This window comes from Syngnathus acus, chromosome 2 (genome assembly GCF_901709675.1).
Source record: "Syngnathus acus chromosome 2, fSynAcu1.2, whole genome shotgun sequence".
Lineage (NCBI taxonomy): Eukaryota > Metazoa > Chordata > Actinopteri > Syngnathiformes > Syngnathidae > Syngnathus > Syngnathus acus.
This window is the reverse complement of record NC_051088.1, coordinates 8,163,827-8,183,941: the sequence shown is the minus strand read 5'-3', so window position 1 is coordinate 8,183,941 and position 20,115 is coordinate 8,163,827. Positions and strand designations below refer to the sequence as shown.

Genomic DNA, 20,115 nt, shown 5'->3' with positions numbered 1-20,115 from the left:
GTTTAGATTTTATCTTTCAACACGTTTTTCTTGTGATGAATAGTTTAAGTGAAAATCTATTTTAACATCATCTGATGTGAAAAAAGTGCGATACATTTTTCAACAGTTATTCAACCTCTTTTCCAACTTCATAGTGTCATAGTTAACAATTGAACCTGTAGTATTTTGCATTTCAATTTATTTTGAACAAAGACTAAATCTCAGGGAGGTTTCAGTTTTATTTTTCATTTTTCATTTATCACAAATTAATCCAAAATAAGACTGAGCTATTTGTGTTTCATTTGAACAGTACACCATTTATTGCAGAACGACTGCTCCGCCTTTTGTCAGATGTGAACAATCAGTTCTTTATTTGAAATGATCTGACATCAGTTTAATAGCAATGTTATGTCTCAGAAGTACTGGTATACATTTTTTGGTATCTGTTTCAGTGAGTACTAAGAGTTGAGGTATGAGCCTGAAAAAAGTGGTATCAAACATCACTAAATTAAACAATAGAAGATGTTCTAGACATATTTACTATATCGCCCTATGATGCAAATGCTAATATCACACAGCATCGTCTGAAGTGACGTACATAATCCGAACAAAAATGGATCCCTCCTGCATTACCAACCAACCAGCACTTCATATTTTCTGCATTTGACAAATAAGACAATGAGCCTCCTGGTGTGCTACACCTCAAGCTAAGCAACTGTGAATCCTCCTTTTGTTTTGTTTTTTTGAGTGCCTGGAAACCTGTCTGGCTGAGTGCTGGTGAGGGAGAAAGATGAAGAGCTTCACCTTTTGCTGTCTTCTATTTGTCCGTTTGTCCCCGGGGGCTTTTGGGCTGCCTGCGACAACAAAGAGGGGGAAAAGGCGACAAGGGGAGAATATCGCAGCCAGCCAGAGGGAAAGGGAAAAAAAAAAAAAAACAATGGAGGAAAGCTGCAGGTAAATAGTGTGTGGGAGCTCGAGCAAGCTCTGTTTTCCAACAATCAATCATGACCCACTCCTCCTCCACAACATGTGCCTGCACTACAAGCGCTACATCAGATCATATTACAGCTACTTTGTTGCCCTCTAAATTCAGAGCGCTTTGGCTTACATGGAGGCAGCGCTACAAAACCAACACGATGTGCTTCAAAGCATGCAACGTGGCGACACTGACAGAAGCCCAAACAAAAGCGAGCAAAGCGAGATTTAACCTGACTTTCAACTCGCAAGATGATCACACAACGCGGCGAGAGCTTTGGGGCGGCTGATGGTGACAGGAGTAATTTGCTACTCCGCTGATTTGAAAAAGGTGTGCTCCAAGATGACACTAGGAACAACTTTATTGTCATTTTGAAGAGGATCCACGGAATCGATAACAAGAGATCAATGTTGTCTCTCCCACTCTCAATATATTGCACATAAGCTACAGTAATCATCATCTAGCTCACCGATTTCCTGTGCAGGACTGCCGACACCTCCTGGCAACAGAAGAGCTTCTCTCTGTGCATCAGTGCACAGCTCACAACCACGATTTCACACATATTACAGGAGGGGGGGTAGAAAATACCTGAGGCGAGCCAAAGCCAGATAGACAGCGCTGGAAGCATGCAGCTAGAGGAGCATCTTCATTAGCAAGAGGCGAGCCGCTCATCCTCTCAGTTAATTAGGGCTTGTGCCGCTTCATTCCGGGGCTGGGGAGAGGATGTTGGAGGCTTCATTGCCTTTTATTTCCCAGCCTAACGCCCAGGCTGCTTCTGTCGCTTTATTAACAGGAAATATCTTGCAGATTTACAGCTCTGCGGAAAAGATAAATTTCAATAATTACTAGAAACTCGTCAAGAGGGACACAGCGCTCTCTTTTTGATTTCACATTAGTATTTTCTTCAAACCTCTCTAGCAGCAGCAGCTCCGAGGATCTCATTTCCATAAAGGTGCCGCTTTAATGATTGCATATTATATTAAAATGTACACTGATTTGCCACAGTCACACTTAGCGCTGCAAACACTTTGTGACCAATCAGCACCCTGGAGGGCTCAGCAAATACTGAGAATGTCACATTTACATTCCACACCATTACTTCAGCAATTCTGCTGTCACTAAACAAAACAGATGAGCACCGGCAGAGGAACTGGCTGGACCGTCGGAATATGAATGAACACTATGCAAATTAATGGGAGAAATTGTGCGCCGAAAGAAGGGATTACGAGAGAAGTCCTTTTATTAGCTGTACAAGTGCACGCGTACGCTGGCCCGATGCCTAGAATGAGATTGTATCAGCAGTGAAGGTTGCTCGCCGGGGTAAGGGCGGAAAGGCATACAATACAAATTACACCTTTAAAAAGGCACCGAAAATTTTGCTCAGCGGTTCAATCGATACGTGCGGCTTATAGCCTTCCTGTCTCCTCATCTTGCTTGCTAATGTTTCTTTCACAAGGCCAGCCCACTGCTGGTGACATTATAGCTACAGCACTCTCACAAGTCCCTGATGGATGGGTGAAAATGGCTGGCGTAGAACACAATTAGTACGCTCCATATGGCTGCTAGTGGAGGAGGAGCCGCGGGATCCCACGAGAGGCGCTTTCTTTTGTTACCTGCACTGATCAAACCGTTGTCATAATAATAGAGCCCTTCAAATTGGACTCGCTTAATTTTCAGGGGGGGGGGGATAAAAGCAGCAACTACAACACATCCTTATATTGTGAAATGACCCTTGGCGAATACATTAAGCAACCTCAGCTGAGAGTTTAATCAATAGCTCCATCATCCTGATGAATGGCTCATATTTGATAATGGGGAGATTTAACGTGACAGTAGCGTAGGTCATTTCAGCTCTCGGTCACGTCGATTGGTTACAACTTGTTATTTTTTTTGTGCCCAACTGATAAGAGAGCAGCAAAAGCTTCAGAGGAAAAAAAACCCCCAAAACAATTAAAAGATGAAGCGAGCTGCAGGCGCTCTGCACGTCTGGCCTGGCAAACATTTTGTTGCCGGAGAGATGCAGACAACTTATAGTGAGTTGGACTGAACAACAGCTTGAGGCAACAGATTTATTACAAATTGATCTATTTGATAGCATTGCTGTGCTTCACTTGTTCATTCGCTTTCTCTCTCTCTCTCTCCCTGCCCGGGTGGAAGTGCTACATTGGCAAATCTAAACCCAATCCTCAAAACTCATTTTCTCTGTGACGGCTGCTGGAACTGCGGCGCAGAGACACCACGTTCATCCTTAAACCCAGTCGATCCGGCCTTAAGTACCAGCATACTAAACTGGGGGCTTGGGGCGCTCAATAGCCGGGTCGAGACGGCAAAGGTGTGAGCAAGGACAGCGCATACCCGAGGCAAGCCACAAAGAGGAGAGTGGACAGTGCCGTGGGGGAGGGCGAGGGCAGCGGGTGGTTATTTCCTTCGAGCCACATAAGCTGGGAACTCAGCATTGGCTTGTGTGGCGTCTCCATGAAATCCGAAGTCAGAGCTCCGTAAGCACACTGGGCCTTCTGCGCAGTCGCAACGAAGCAGAATAAAATAAATAAAATAAAAACACTGCTGTGTTGTTTGCATATATGTATTTGGATCAAACAATAACAGATAGTCTGCTTTCAACAGAAATCTGAGAGGCTGAAATCTGAAGAATTGGACAATTTTCAGTTCAGCAATGGCTCTCAATGACTAAATTAATAAAATGGTTGCCACATTATCTGATCATTAATTGTCGATTAATCGATGAATGCAACTCACGACTTTGTAAACAAGTGCAAGTCCGACGGTTTAAGAAATAATGTCAGGCAATGTCTTTCTCAAAGCGTGTGGCAAATTTTTAGACATCAAGTACCTCAATAATTAGTGTCCTCAATTCCCAAACGCTTATTGAGTGTTGTTAAAAGGAAAGGTGATGTAACACAGTGGTATCGCCATCATAAAGCAAGTATTGATGAATAACATTGTCAACTGTCTGACACGTTTTAGATGTTGCTGACTGTTTAGTTTTTTATTGTGTTATTTTCATATTCTTTTTTAGTATTTTTTTAAATGAGTGATTTTATACCCTTGGCGTTTTTATTTGTTTACATGTTATGTCATCTTCGGCTTTGGCCAGTAGAATTGTTCTTAAATGACTCCATAAATAAAGTTGGACTGGAGTGGAAACATCAAACGTACTCACCCATTTATCTGGTGATGAATATGCACACAGGTAGATTCTGTTCGTCTTTTGATTTTCTTTACTTTGCTAAATTGGACTCAGCAGCCTGGATGGAGATGCGTGTACAGATGAGAATGAGCGCTTCATTTTGCTCATTATCATGAGAGACCAAGCGAAGAGGCCGCTGAATTCCTTAATTGGAGAGACACCAGCAGCAAAGCGGCGCACTCAAAATCCAATCAAATTCGACTTTTGCGTTCTTTGTTAAGTCATCCAAGTACACTGCCTTTGTCCTTACATAATATGTTCAAACTTCTATTCGACGGTTGTCGTTGCGAGTCACTTTTTGTGGCGGCATCACAAAACATGAAAACATGCTTTATGTGGTCAATTTCATGAAGTCTCTTGTGATGTCACAGATGACAACGATCGATACATCAGATTTCTGAGGCATATTTTTCCCAAATCGCCCACCTAAAAGCCAATCAAATTTTACGCTTCCACTCAACTAAAGCAGGTCACTGCTCGATTATTATAACAAACAGGGCAGAGTTAACATTCGTGTTCATACGGGGTCAAACATATCAATGGCGACCTTACAGGGACAAAAAAAAGGACAAAAGCTCCCCTTGTGCTGGTGCTCAGCAAGGCAAACAGAGCAGGTGATGAAGCCTTATGTGCCAATATAGATTGCAGCTGAAAACTACTGCTGCCGTCAATCGAAACAATGAGAGCAGAGAGAAAAGCGCACCGATCTATTGTAACGCCAGCCTTAAATCACCTCCATCTCTCAACTGCGCCACAGCAAGAAAGTGTGCCGAGAGAAAAAAAAGGCCTTTTGTCTTGCCCAAGGAGTAAACGTGTGTCGCTGCCAGGGAAGGGGAAAAGGGATTCGTCGGGAAAGATGTCAAAATATTCGAGCTAGAAAGTATGTCTATGCAAAGTGGGCAGCTGCGCAGTAAAATACTGGTATGCATTGTTTGTGTTTCTGCACTACTAGCGCCATGCCGTGTCATTAGATGAGGCAATCGCTTACCTAATAAGTACTGACACCCACACGACGGCAAAGCGCTCCTCCTGATCCTCATCATCTTACCCCCCACCCACCCTTTTCCCCATTTCCTCAGGGGCAAGCCAGCTGATCCTACACCATTTCATTTTCTTCCCTGACTGCGATGGCAAATGGCTGACTGGTTGTTTTTTTTTAATCACGGTAGTTTAATTGCGCTACTGTTTGCCTTTGCTTCACGGATTCTATAAAACCGTCTGTCATCTGCGTGAATACGTTGAATAAATACTGAGACGGTGTCAACTCGGTGATACTGTTGTGAAGGCAAATGTTAGCCAACGCTTCATTTGGACTTTCCACAATCACTCATGTGGATTAAGCGCAAAAGAAATACGCTCACACAATGCACTTGAGCAAAAATTGTTGTATGCGAGTTTGAACAGGACAAAGTCAAAGCTCATCTCTGCAGTACGAGGCTAATAAGAGTCTTAAAAACAACACAAAAAGACTACTGTAGTACCTCAACTTTATTGTAGAAAGGCATGTATTTGAAATGAGCGAGGCCTTTGTTTGTCAATTAAGTTTTGGAATGGGAACAGAACGTACAACTACCTCACGTAAGCAGTTTATACTCACGTTTGTTCTACAGCCAAGCCCAGCATATCCGGCGTTCTATTTCACAGCTTCGCCTGATGGTATTTTTTTATTTTGGGACCTCCATCTTCCTGCCTGATACCTTTGAAGAATGAATTCCCTCTGTTGCTGCGGAAGCTCTCAGCTTGTGTTTGTGCAGGAAAAGACTCCTAGAACACATTTGGAGTTAATCAGAGGCACTGGAAATGTTGGCAGGTGCATGCCGACTCCCATTTAAACGCGAGTCTGCGATCGGTTCATTCTGAGCACAGCCAGCTACCCAGTTCGAAGAGGGTGTGCACACTTGTGCAACTACATTATCTCCATTGTTTATTTTAACTTCCCCTCTCAAAAAGATTTATACCATATTCTAATCGAATAAGATGCATAGTGAGAGTGTGTGTGCGTCATAACATACAGTGTACTGTTTGTGGATACACATATTGGTGACACAAAAGGGTTGGACTGGACCAACCGTTGTGGCACTGCAGAGCTGGGCCTCAATCAAACTCGGCTGAGATATGAGACAGCTTTTATGAGCGGCGAAGGGAAACTGACAAAGAAGACACAACACATCCAGTATCTCGCCTCCACCGACTTGTTGGGATAAGCCGGGAGAAAATGGGCTGCTAGTGATGGTTGGAGTGACAGGGAAGGGGTGTGTTGTTCCTGCCTTCTATCTGCCAGTGTGGCTTGCATGTGTCAATCCAAAATCTTAAAACAACACATGCCAGGCTTTTGCTACGGCCAATTACTGAGCTCTTGGCACAGGTAGCAAGAAGCACCTTCAAAACAAAAACAAAAAGAAACAAGAAGTGTGAGCCACTTGTGGGTACTGACAAACAATAAACATGCAGTATTAAAAAAACTGTGGAACTTTCTTCACAACATGCAGCAAGGAGACGCCAAGTGTTTCCACTTGAGTCGCTTTGGGACGCTTTAGAACTGCTATAATTTTGAACAGTCTATTGTAGAGTTGCTACAAACGATTATTTCAATAACCGCGTAATCTGGTTGATTCTTGCCAATGAATCGTTTTTTTAAAAAACATGTTTCAGTTGACATTCCTTAATAAAATACAGGAGACAGTTTCAAATTGACAAGGCAAAAAAATAAAGTCCCTTTCTGGTCATAACGTAAGAAAAATTAGAAAACGATCGTTTTTGTCCAAGTATAAAAAAAATCTTATGATGCAACGCAAAGATAACCAATCTGTTTTCATGAAGGACTGCAGAAATCGGATACGGCTGTGAAGCTAAAATTTCAAGCATTTAAACAATTTCAAATTTAAACGATGACTTGATTATCAAAAATAACAATTAAATTGATAATCAACGAGTTGTCAGTTAATCGAATAATCGTTGCATCTCTAGTCTTCTGTAAACATTGTTTTGCATCACTTGAATGGAAGATGCGTCATAAATTCCTTTTGTTTTGATTTGGAATAAATGTTTTCCATTGTATGTGTAGCTTTGAAAATCCCCAAAACACAATCATGAGGAGTTTTGAGCTTCACTCTTCACTGCAATTGTTCTGAAGACGTCTGAAGACAGTCGACAGCGTCGATTTTCACGAGCAAACGTTTCACTCTGCTACCAGCATAATTTCAAAGTGTAAACAAAACGCCCACAGAAGCCACTATATCAGCTAGTCACTTTGCTTTGAAACACAATAGCCTTGCAGAAAATGCAATATCTGTTTTACAATACAGGCTTGGCCACACCAATGCCTTTATTACACCACCTCGCGCAGAGCCTGACAGAGCTCGGAGACTGCAGCCAGGCATTATAATGGCCAATCATCTTGGCCATTCATGGGAGGCAAAGAAAATATCCAGTGACGGCATGCGGGTGAAAAACAGCAAGAGGCAATCCGAACGCAGCGTGTCAATGTTGAATTGCCGAGTGTGTGTAATGACAAATCATCCTACAAATAGTCTGAGTGCCAGACTGTAGTGAAAATGGATTTTTTTTCCCCCACCTTTACATTTTTCTGTCCTACATATTATTGCTCACGGGGAGCTGGTGTTCCTCTAACACACATTAGCCATTAAAGGGAAATAAGTGAGGCTATTTCTCTTACGATTAATCTGCAAGCGCTGGGCTACATTAACATTCAGTGGACGGGGTGTGTCACTTGTCATTTTTACCACTGCTGTGCTTGAGCTCAATTTGAAACACTATAAAACACCCTGACCTCCTTTAACCCACGAACTAGTCAAATAATGGGGATTGGCTGCAGTTCTGTATAAAAAAAAAATACCACTATAATAGAGCTGTGAATAACCTAAAAAATTACAGTCAAATGTGTCACGCAACTGCTTTATTAATTCCTTCAGACATTAACCATTTATGGCCACAAGCCTGGGCAAGTGTCTTGAGATGTTAGCCGTATAGCCTATTGGAAAATAGCCCAACATCGGGTTGTTTAAGTGCATTAAACATAATGTAGTGTTGAGGATAGCGGTGATTTAGCAAGCAATGCTTTTAAGCTTTCAGGTAATTCAATTTCATGTAAGCGTGGACTAACAGCGTAGCAATCTGACAAGCAGCGAGACCAAGAATCCGGTGTCACTGCAAAGATGAAGGAAGGGCTGTGTCTCTGGAAATAAATAAGCGAGTTGTCAGCAATCTATGAAGGTAAATCACACGCATTACCAGGGGGGCTCAGTATATTCGCCATGCTTACGATCAGTTCGCTTCCTGTTTTTGCAACATAATAAAAAATTTAAAAAATCAGAAGCGTGACATCTGTGGAGGCTTTGTCCATCATGGAGTGGTGTTTACAAGGCAAAATACAAACTAAGGAAACAAAAAAAAAAGGATCGAGTGTGCTGCCAAAGTGACGAGACGGCCATAGTATTACTAAAATTGATTGGCAAACTTTAGACATTGATACTTGAGTCAATTGAAGAACGGTATTTGCAGTAGCGTACCACAAAGGAAATCAGTAGGGCTGTGTTCAACTATGGAGGTTTGCTTCCACTGTATCAAGCCTAGTCACAACACAATTCAACCAAAGGAAGCAATGTTGCTCACAGAGAAGGGCTTATTTTGGAATCCAACCAAGATATGACTGAGATGTAATATTCCCAATGCTGTCCTTGAGCTGAATAACAATAACACATCTGAAGTTGATTATTTTTGAAAGAGACAAGAAGAAGCCTTTTGTGCACACATCTGATTTAAACATGAAAAGGTCGCTTAGTCTAATCTGGCACTATGCCTTGTCTTATCGATGCCCTTAATATCCTTCCAAACATTCGACGCAAATCACACGAACTACTAAATATATACAGCTGCAAGATTATACTTTTGACATTAACAATAGTATCACCATATTTGTTAGCGGGTGAGCCAGCTGACTTGGAGCAAGACAACCTATCTGAGGCAGAAATAGACAACCAACCATCCACACACATTTACACCACCGGACCCTTTAACATCTTCATATGCATGTTTATGGAAGGTGGGGATAGAAGAAGATACAACTTTTTCAAACCTGGGACAAGGCAGAAATGCTAACCATGTCACCAAACTTCAAAACTAATTCAAATAGTTGATGTAAGGTTCATTGAAGACTCACTTTACATGATTTGGGGAATGGGAAGGAAGCCGCACACAAAATTGAAGAGGTCACACAGACTCCAAACAGGAAGGCCAGAGCAGAGGTTCAATCCTTGAACCTCAGAGATGTGAGGAAAGTCGTGTTATCGTGCAGACCACCATGCTTCCCTTTCATGATTATGATAGCTTCATGCTGGCATGAAGTTCACAAACCTGAACTTGTAAAAAGAACATTAAAGTTCTTACTTCTTAAGTTAGTCATCACTGTTTGCCAAAAGACAAAGACTTCTAATTGTTGACAAGCAACCTTAAGTTGCACCTGTGCATGTTTATTTTTTCTATACCTTCTCACACCAAACTCAACAACAATAAAAGCAGCCCTGATCTAAAAGCTTGCATGCAGTTAAAACAAGTGTGACACACTCCAATCAAGCAGCATTTGGCAGCTAACATTTCCATGAGCTAATTGACAATAGCTCAATGGGCTCCGGCTACTCCATGAAACACATTTGCACGCGCGCGCGCGCACGTACGCACACGCGAACACGCACTACACAGGATCATTTCAAATGGGAAGCGCTCTCTTGTGCTGCACGCTCGCTCTTCCAGTACATGTTGAAAACACAAATGCTGATCAAACAAGAGCCGTGAACTTGCAGACGCTCAACGGTGTGGAACGAGCCGTTCGCACCCAGACAGTACACCGCTCCTGACTGGCATTCCCGACCAGTACTAGCGACTGCTGCTAAACGGCTAGCCGCGTTAGCTCACTGATCAGCCCGGTCTTCATGCTAACAGGGATATTAGCCGAGCGGCTAGCTAGTTTACATTTCCAAACAAACCACATTGCAGCGCATCATTTGGCACATTCTGCACAGGAACACTCATCGGAAGCAAAAGAAGGAGGCTCACAGGGTGCGCTCACGGCACTTACCTTGGAGAGCTTGAGCTACAACATCTGTGATTTGTTTGATGAGAGGCTGCAACAACAAACAATAGCGGTGAGAAAAGCAAAGCGGAGCTGCAGCGGGGGCAATTAGCCAACGTTAGTTAGCCAAGTGGTCGCCACTACAGACAACCGCAGTGCCACCTTGTGTGTCTTTTTCTCGCCTTGCACGTGAACGCACCACGTTTGGGGCAACGCTGTCATAAATGATGGAGTTGGGATTCAAAGAGGGAGTAATGGTAGCCGGGATGCTCGGACTGGTGTGTGTGAAAGGCACTCAGCGTGACAGCATCCTTCTTCATGTTGGGGTGAGAACAGTCGGGGGCTCTCAAAGTTCAGCCGGTAAAATGTCGTCACCCACTGGTCGAAAAGGAGAATACCACAACACACCACGAGGAAGGGCCTCGACTTACGACGGAGTCCCGTTTCTGCGGCGTAACCGGATTTTAAACGTAAATCGGAACTAACCCACACCTCTGTTATTTTCATAATAAAATGTCGTTACGTGTTGTTTTTATTCCTTGTGCTTGGAGTTGAAACATTCCAAGGCCTGTGCTCGAAATGTAAATGTACTGTGATATGTGATCACTAGATGGCGTACGTTCCAAACGCTGCATCAACAGATTCGCACTTTGAGAATTTGATCTTATAACAAATGCAAATTCTTATCCATTGTGTTTGTGCCCACAATGAAACCTAAATTCAATTCATTCATTCAGCCTCCGTACCGCTCATCCTCATGAGGGTTGCGGGCATGCTGGATCCTATCCCAGTAGTCTTAATTTCGTCTGAACCAAAGAGGAAGATTGACATAAGGTTCAAGAAAGTGAAAAGCCACAGCTGACGATCGCCCCCCATGGTGCCATACCTCTTGAGAATAGACTTTTATTTATCCTGTTGAAGCTTACTATTAAGGCTCAGCCTTCAGAGGCACAAATGGCATCCCCGCGAGGGAGTACTGTGCTCATGTTTCTGCCTCCCAGTGGTACTCAGATTACATCAAACTTGTCACACTGACTGACATGAGAAGCCACAAGAGAGGAGATGCACAAGTTAAAACATTTTACTTTTATCTGCTGTGAAGAACTAGGATGTAGGCTAGTCGTTAGTCAACCAGCAGAATTACCGACCATCAGTGTACAAAAATATCGGTAATTTGAAAAACTAAAAAGGAGCCACATAAATTACCATTTCAAACTATATTTTTATTATATATTTCTGCCAACGCTTACAGCAACACAAGACTTTTGTCAGATGACACACATTGCACACTTAATACCCTTTTCTAATTCTCGACAGTACAGTAAGTTACAGTAGCTCAAACACTCAGTAGAGCACCAAGATTCACTACAACTCACAAGAAGCTACACAGAGGCTTCAGACACAGATAGACACTGAAGGATTGTTATTTTTCAGGAGCTAAAGCATACTTTGAGGAGGCGCTTGATGCTTCACCGTGCCACAGATCTCAGCGGTGGACACGGCAAGCGACTTTGCGTGGCATTTCAGTATCATAATTATGAGCGATGAACACAGAGGCCTGAGGTTGAAGGTGCATCTTAGATGGGGTGTCTGTAGTTCTTGCCGGCAAAACGGGCCTTGTCGCCGAGCTCCTCTTCAATCCTGAACGAGGGTGAGGACATTGTCAGAATGGCCGAAAACCCCGCTTCCCCGATCCCCACCACAACCATGGATTTTCAGGTGGACTTACCTGAGCAGCTGGTTGTACTTGGCCAGACGCTCAGATCGGCAAGGTGCGCCTGTCTTGATCTGGAAACATCCAAAGTTGGACATTAAAAACTCGGATTCATCATTTCTGTGCTCTGAAATGCCCTTATACGCCACACGATGGTGCCAAAGCTAAGTTCAACCCAAATTCTTAGTACAGTCTCAGTAGCTTGTCATGTAAGGTCATGTACAATTGGAGTGTATATTTTTCAAAATCAAGTTAAGCCATTTAATTTGTTTGTGGGATCTTTACATTTCAACTATTAGTAAAGGCTGCAGTACCTGTCCAGTGCAGAGACCGACGACAAGGTCCGCGATGAAGGTGTCTTCGGTCTCTCCAGAGCGATGGCTGACCATCACACCCCAGCCATTGCTCTGGGCCAACTTGCAGCTGCCACACAAAAACACACACACACACAACATGAGCTTTGTTTCCAGCAACAAGATCGGACTTGACTGCAGTGCAAACACGTACGCCTGCAGAGACTCAGTGACTGAGCCAATCTGGTTGACTTTGAGCAGCAGGCAGTTGCAGGACTTTTGGGCCACACCCTGGGCAATGCGCTTAGGGTTGGTGACGGTGAGGTCGTCGCCCACCACCTGGATGTCGGTGCTGGCTGTGAATTTGGACCAAGCTTCCCAGTCATCCTGATCAAAGGGGTCCTCGATGGACTCGACTGTGAAGGGTCAGGAGGCAATGATTAATACAGGGGGTGGGAAAACTTGGGGGATCAAGAGCTATGTTGGATTTTGGAAATGTCTCTCCTAGATCAAGTTTTAGGAGGACAAAATACAGTGCCTATGTAAATTATACATTTCTTGTATTAAAAGAGTCGATATTAGTTTAAATTTAATATTTATAATAAATCCATGTATCCATTAATTGAATCAACAAAGTTTGCAGGAGTGCTGGTCCCATCGCAGCTGTCTTAAGGCAGTGGGCGGGGTTCACCCAGTAAAATTCACACTGATATTCTAATTTTATTGTCTTGAAATTAGCTACTTCAACATATATATTTTACAGTTTTATTTACAAGTTGATCAATTATCAATTGATACATTTCAATGAACACGTTAAAGGGGGAAAAAAAACAATTCACGCATTTTTTATGTCCCGAACCCAATTTGTTTTGGCTATGTAGATGGCTCAGTTACCCGGGTCAGGGCACACGAGTCAAATATACTCTTATTGTTTAATTTGCTGTGTTTGTTGTCATTTCCTGAAAATGGTCAAAACGGACTTAGACGATTAAGTAATGTGACCAACAATGCGAGAAATGCATTATAAAAGCCATTCTTTGTCTGACCCTTTTGTAGCATCACAAATCTTTTGGACCTGGCTGGCATTAGAGCAAGAACACAAATGGCTATCACCCACCGGGGTAGTCCTTAACGAAGCTCCTGTAGAGGTCAGCCAGCTTGTCGGAGGAGATGTAGCGGCTAGGGTCATCAGGAGACTTGAAATCCAGGTCGTACTTGCCCGCCTTGTAAAACTCGGAGGCGGCCACGTCCATGCCGATGACAATCTTGTCAGTGTAGCCGGCCTTGGCGATGGCATTCTTGAGCAGATCCAGAGCTTTCAAATAAAAATGAAAAACACAAGAGTTCAAGCCTGATACAGATTTACAAATTTGCAGACAAATGACCAACAACTGTTTTTGGTGCTTGCCATTTTAACACATGGAGTAACAGGCAGACAACAAATGCACTCCAGTCGAGGTCTTTATTTAGCGACCATAAGTCAGCGGAGGAGTGACATAATAAACCAAATAGCTCCCTGCAGGCCACTTTTGAATGCTTTGTAATTGACGCTTTCCTCTCACCTTCCTTGTTCTCCAGGATATTGGGTGCGAAGCCGCCCTCGTCCCCTACATTGGTGGCGTCCTTGCCATATTTCTCCTTGATGACGTTCTTCAGGTTATGGTAGACTTCAGCCCCTATGCGCATGGCCTCCTTGAAGCTGCTGGCGCCCACGGGCAGGATCATGAACTCCTGCATGGCCAACTTGTTGCCGGCGTGGGAGCCGCCGTTGATGACGTTGAAGGCCTAAAGGGAAACCCAACGAAGACATGACTTGGAGCAGAATACAGTTTGTGACTTGGCTCAATAAAGTTTAGGAAAAACTGGCTCAGACGATGTCAAACTGAGTATTTTTCCCTCTCTTGATTAAGTAATTTATCTCACAGGCACAGGGAGGATGACTTGTTGGTTTCCAGCCAGGTCAGCAATGTGGCGGTAGAGCGGCACCCCTTTCTCAGCTGCACCAGCCTTGCACACAGCCAGGGACACGCCCAAGATGGCATTAGCACCAAATTTAGCTGAGGGAAGATAGAAACACATACAATTTAATTGTTTTCTCTTCAGCAGGCTTGGGTCTACGGGGTAGAGGAGCTGCGCATCTTACACTTATTTTCTGTTCCATCCATGTCCAGCATCAGCTTGTCAATCTTCTCCTGGTCCGTAACGTTCACAGCCTGGATTATGAATAAACACATTAAAGAGAAGTCTACCCCAAAATTTTCTTTGTAATGATATGTTTCGTGGAGCCCAACACAGTGTTCTGATTGATGTTTTGTTTGTGGAATATGAATTAAACGGGAAAGATTCACCCGCTTTATCCATTTTATGGGCGGCCATTTTGCCACTTGCTGTCGACTGTAAATGACAGCACAGTTGCCAAGTCTCAGGTTACAACCAATCATGGCTCAGCTTCAGAAAACTGGTGATCAGAAAACTGGTGAACCGTAATTAGTTGAGACCTGGCAAGTCATTTTCAGTCGACAGTAAGTGGCAAAATGGTCACCCTCTGAGATGGATAAAAGCAGATGGATTTTGCCTGTTGACTTCATATTCTGCAAACACCCTGCGATGGATGAAAGCAGGTGGATTTTGTCTGTTTGATTCATATTCCGCAAACACAATATTGATCCGAATTTTTAGGCGAGAGGCAGCACATACGCCTTATTAAAAAACGAATGTAAAAATAATGTAAAACAACTTTTAATGTAGATTTCCATTCAAAAACATGTTAATTCCAAGTCAATATTAAGCAACATACACAAATAGGTGAGTCACAGCATTTCATGGTTAAAACCAATTTGTTAATCCATCTGTTACTAAACGGCTAACTCATGCATCCACTAAGACTTGTCGGTGCATTTAAGGAATTATTATTGAGGATGTGATGTGCGGTAGGTAGTATGAGTCAGACAATAAATGGTCCTACCTTGTTATTAACCAGTGCAGGTGCAATTATTTTATTGATATTGTCAACAGCTTTTGAGACACCTGCAAAGGACAAGCAGACCATAACTGACCCAGGCTGAGGAAGACCATGCAGAGCATGGGAGGAAGATCACCTCGGCACATGCTCATATAAGGACATTGCAGTAGTTTTGACAAAGAAAACAAAGAAGCTAACCCCAGTAAAACCTCAGCAATTAATGACATAGTATATGCATGAATGACGCGGAACTCTATAGTCTTGAAAATCCGATCCATTTCCTAATATGACATCACTTATAGGCACAATGATGTATTCCTGAGTTACTGGGTATTCGACCTATGCTGCGCAATTTCCTTATAGAAGCCATTTTATGTGGAAGCAAGTTGCGTCACCTTACTGACAAGGATAGATTGCAGGTATTGCCAAATTCAATGTCACCAAAAGTGCAATACCATAACCTTTTGCGGTTTCCTTCCACTATTGGCATTTGTGTCGCAAGGTCTATTGTGTTGAAATGGATAACCTTCTACAATGCAGTTTCTAATAATCTATGAACATCCGTTAGTTCCTGCCAAGATTAGTTTCACGTGGAAATTCCATTCTTCATGCTTCTGCGCTTTGCAATATGTTAGTTACAGCCTTTATTCCACACTTTTGTTTACCTGGTTACACAATGCAGGGCCCAAGAATTCATTAACATATTTTACTGCTCTTTTGACTCCTAACAAGAGGAAGACGGAAATAAAAGTGGTCATAAGATACGAATGTGAAAATTGTGAGAAAGGAGTGAAATCAACAGGTGGTCTAAATGTTTTTTTTTTTTTTTTTTTTTACCTTTGCCCATGTAGCGAGTTTTGTCATTGTCACGGAGCTCCAGAGCCTCGTAGATTCCTGTGGAAGCACCGCTGGGCACTGCAGCTCTGAAAAGACCTGGGCAGTCCAGAGAATATTTGTTTTCATGACTTAAAAAGTGCTGCGTCATGCCCAAAAGGAGTGCCTGGAAATTAATGTGAAGTCCAAACATACGTTATTTATGAGAGGCATTTCAAAGTACAATGCAAAAGTGATTTTTGTCGGTGAGACTCAACAAGGTGCCAATCCCCTCTGCGGAGACAAAAGGACCATGTGAAGGGAGAATTGTGTTTCTGGCTGTGCTGCATTGCGCTATTATGTAACAGGGCCAGCCGGGGGATCAACTGAGCATCTGTGAAAGCATGTCAATCTATTGAGTTTGCCCAGTAGACCAACATGAGTGGACTTTAATGCTTGGAGAGGAGGGGGTAGGGCAGCCATGTGAGCCAACAGCGCAACTTTGGGAAACAATGGGTGTATTTCTTTAATCGAGCTGGTCCTTTACAGCTTAGCATAGCTGCTGAAATGCAATCACAACTGCAACATACACGATAGGGAGGTTGCTTACGTAAGCGGCTCGTATGATAGACATGCCGTCATCTAAGATGCCTGAATGGCTGCCTTGAAAGGGAATCCCCTAATGGAGCAAAAAGGGAAGGGAGCCGTTTACAGTAAACGGGGAGCACTCCGCAGCCGTTCATTCCAAATGAGAAGGGAAACAAAGCGGCGAGCCATGTATTGAGGGCCTTCCATGTCAGTGGTCATTCAGGTTGCCTCATTGACATTCCATGGACTTTTCATGGAGTCGAGTCTTTTGTTTCAACCTTCAATGTGGTTTAGCAACCAAATACAAGGTAGCACCCACTCAGCATTATCATCATGTCCACTCAGCTGCAATAACAATCATTTATACAAGATGGCTGCAGTGAACCAAATATTCACTTCAACATTTGGCTCATGCATCCAAGCCACTGTAACTGTGCTCTAAGACAGGAATCATGACAGTGACACGGAACTGTGAGGCCATGGTGATACTATTACATGAGCTATTTTCACATGCTCAACATTGAGCTCACCAAGAGGATCTGGAACTGGTAAGTGGGAAGGGTAAGAGCTAGAAACAATTTTTTCCAAACTGCAAAGAAACTATTAAGCGGATCAGGTTTTTGTCCGATGCAAATCATAGGTAGGTATTTGCTATTTGTCATTACAAGCACACACACAATTATAATTTCTCAACGTGCACCACATTTATTTACTGTGAAGATTGTGTCACACGTTTCTATTTTATTACTCTCCTGATAACAATTGTTCCTTTTCATATCATATTTTATGCTAATGGTCAGAATAAAGGGAAAGTTTCCTTTAATCAATTAGTTCTTTGTTGCATGACTCATGTAGTAGATGATTTATGTACATAGATTTGGCAATCTTCAATTTCATAAAATGTATTTTTCCAATACATCGATTATCACATCGACCACTGTGGCTATAAGATGTGACTACAAAAACAGAAAGCAAAAAATGTCAGGGAAGGCCTTCTAAAACATCTGAACTTCAGTTTGAGGTCAGTCAAATGGCGTTTTAAATGGTGTTAGACACCCGTTTAACACAAGTTTGAATATGGTTGGTTAATTCTAAAATTTAAACACGACTTTCGACGTTACTGCAGGTAGATACTTAGACGATACGACAATGCAACATAAACCGTTTCGAGTGTGCAGTACCTTTCTTGGTGTACAGGTCAACCTCCACGGTGGGGTTGCCACGGGAGTCAAAAATTTCACGAGCTAGAATCTTCAGGACAGACATGGTTGCGTTGGATCTGCAGACACAACAACAGGTTGAGAGGTCAGCACAATCTTGTCTGGTCATCTATCTCATAGTAATAAATACAAATCACATTTGAAAAGCCAAAACAATGTTTTGCCTATCCTATTCGATACGTTACCATGGGCTATGCGTGTCAGCACTGAGAGAAGTCTGCTCAGAGAAGCAGATGTACGAATCACAGTGAGGTGTGGCTTGACTAAATACATATGCTTAGTCTGGATGCCAAAAAGATTGCAAAATTTTGCGAAATTCTATGAGGATAAAAAAAATTACGCAATAAGCACAAAACCTCAACATCAATAGTATCTTTAAATTGATTAGGTAGCCTAGCCAGAGTCACGATTTTATCTTACTTTCCTCATGTTAACCCCCATGTTTCTTACATAAATAATGGCAGTCACAGATCCAGACTTTTTGACCCAAGGGTTCACTGTGCCAATATTGATTTATCAAACTGTCTCTGCCCACTCTGAATGCATGAGGGGATGCTAATGCAGCGTTCCCTTGCAGCGCTCTCTTTTTATGCTTTTTATCAACTACAAACCAGAAGTTTAGAAAATACACTAGAATTTGTTAAAAGTAATAAAATAGGCCCCCTGTGTTGATATCCAGAAACATCAATTGTGCAGCCATTCTTTTTCTTCAATCATTTTTTTTACTGACAGAATTATTAAACAACTGAATCATCTCTCTTCACTCTAACCAGAGCAAAGACAAAAGATCAAAATCTCTAACAAACAGTGAAAAAAATAGTTCTGTTTCATTCTGGCGATGAGTACAAATCAAAGAGAGAACGCCTTTTTACTTGTCAAATACATTCAAGACTTTGCCTAATACTGTATAGTCATTATCATGACATTGCACCATTAGATAAGGTGTTGTCCCAATCGTTTCCTCAAGTTTGCATAATTTTGGGATTACTGCATGATCATTGCAGGAAGCATAACAAAATGGCAGCACAAAATGGTAGCCGCAAATAAACCATCATGCATTGGATTTATGTGCAATGCAGCATTCATACCATCTTGTTTGGAGTGCACAAATAAATGCTCGATATGAATCTTTCTTGGGCTAAAAGAGCAATTGTATTTGAATTCGCGAGGAAGGTGCTTTTAAAAGTCGCAAAATAAACGTGACACCCAAATATCGAGCGTGCGTGTCTTTTCTGAAGTTTTCACTGTATGATCTGTGGAAAGAAGCCTCAAACATACAGTAATTCGCTAGTCAGTAATACGATTTTAAAATGATTCTGGTCGACACGCCCCCCAGCCAGTTTGTATGCGGCAAGCAACTGGTGTCGCTACTAAAAATGTCCGAAACGCTGTCATGTTTTGCATTCAGACGTTCCGCAACATACTAAAGAGACTGCGGGAAGTTTGCAACATGACACCCGTTCCTGATGCCCACCGCAGTTCTCAAAAAAAAAAAAAAAAAAAATGTGGGGGGTTGGGGGGGTCCTTGCCAGCTGATGCCGTCGTTTTAAAAATAGTCACCGGAATACAAACTACTCCACCACGGTGCCCACCGAGGAGCATAAACTGAATCCAGACACGGTCCTCGACACGACATACAATGGTCAAGGGCAACACTTAAAAGTGTGCTTTGACGATGATGGAAAACGCAATACCGTTCGCGGTAATACACAATGAAAAGAAATGGTACAATAGAAAAATGTCAATCTGATAGTTGAATCAAAAGGGCTGTCGCAAACACCAAATGACGTCGTCAAGAGGATTTTGAAGTTACCTTTCAGGCCTAACTGTGTGCAAGGACGGTGCTGTCTGTGGCTGTGTCGTGCAGGAAAGCAGACAAGGGGAAGGCGTTCGTGACGTGCCAGACTCGATGATAAGTGGACCGCATCGACGCAGAACTGAGCCGCGGAGCCACGCCATTGGCTGGAGCCACGTCACGCGGGACACGACTGCGAGGTGGGGCGCACGTTCGCCATGGATGGAATCAGGAAGATGCGCATGTAACGAACGTGCGAGGATACGGACCTAAATTTATCTGCGTAGATTTCTCTTGTAGCGCCAAATCTTACATTGACGGGACTGCCATATTGGATGTGTAATCGGCGTATATTACCACTTTCACATTTCTCCAACGAGTCAAACCCTAATTTAGTAAAGTATCTTGGGTTGTGGGAGACATTGTCCAAATTCAACACAGTCACAATGTGAAACTTTCCAGCTCGTTCATGAGATTTT

At 42.8% G+C, this 20,115-nt stretch overlaps 2 protein-coding genes across 3 annotated transcripts in view; both read right to left on the bottom strand.

Moving 5' to 3' along the window:
- Positions 1-10,518, bottom strand: part of rerea (arginine-glutamic acid dipeptide (RE) repeats a) — a 116,569-nt gene extending 106,051 nt beyond the window's left edge. Inside the window, exon 1 of the mRNA XM_037272545.1 lies at positions 10,258-10,518. The gene's annotated coding sequence lies outside the window, so the exon portion shown is untranslated. The remainder of the gene's footprint in view (positions 1-10,257) is intronic.
- Positions 10,519-11,453: 935 nt separating this feature from the next.
- eno1a (enolase 1a, (alpha)) lies at positions 11,454-19,811 on the bottom strand. Of its 2 annotated transcripts, none has more exons than XM_037277129.1 (12): positions 19,655-19,811; positions 17,803-17,900; positions 16,058-16,153; positions 15,886-15,944; positions 14,402-14,471; positions 14,182-14,315; positions 13,821-14,043; positions 13,376-13,573; positions 12,473-12,674; positions 12,280-12,388; positions 11,981-12,039; positions 11,454-11,892 (listed from the first exon to the last, which is right to left on the bottom strand). In XM_037277129.1, the coding sequence occupies exons 1-12, from the start codon at positions 19,798-19,800 to the stop codon at positions 11,829-11,831; spliced, it is 1,458 nt and encodes a 485-aa protein (XP_037133024.1). In that variant the 5' UTR covers positions 19,801-19,811; the 3' UTR covers positions 11,454-11,828. The 2 variants fall into 2 exon arrangements, with proteins under 2 accessions (XP_037133024.1, XP_037133016.1); XM_037277121.1 differs by lacking the exon at positions 15,886-15,944 and adding an exon at positions 15,224-15,285.
- Between the last annotated feature and the right edge of the window lie 304 nt (positions 19,812-20,115).

What these genes read in the sequence shown, in the direction of transcription:
- eno1a (XM_037277121.1), bottom strand. Translation starts at nt 19,800, where the DNA reads ATGGCGTGGCTCCGCGGCTCAGTTCTGCGTCGATGCGGTCCACTTATC. An exon ending in CTGCACTGGTTAATAACAAG is followed by an intron (nt 14,472 to 15,223) that starts GTAGGACCATTT and finishes TTCATAATCCAG; the next exon opens with GCTGTGAACGTTACGGACCA. An exon ending in TCGGTCTCTGCACTGGACAG is followed by an intron (nt 12,040 to 12,279) that starts GTACTGCAGCCT and finishes GGATGTTTCCAG; the next exon opens with ATCAAGACAGGCGCACCTTG.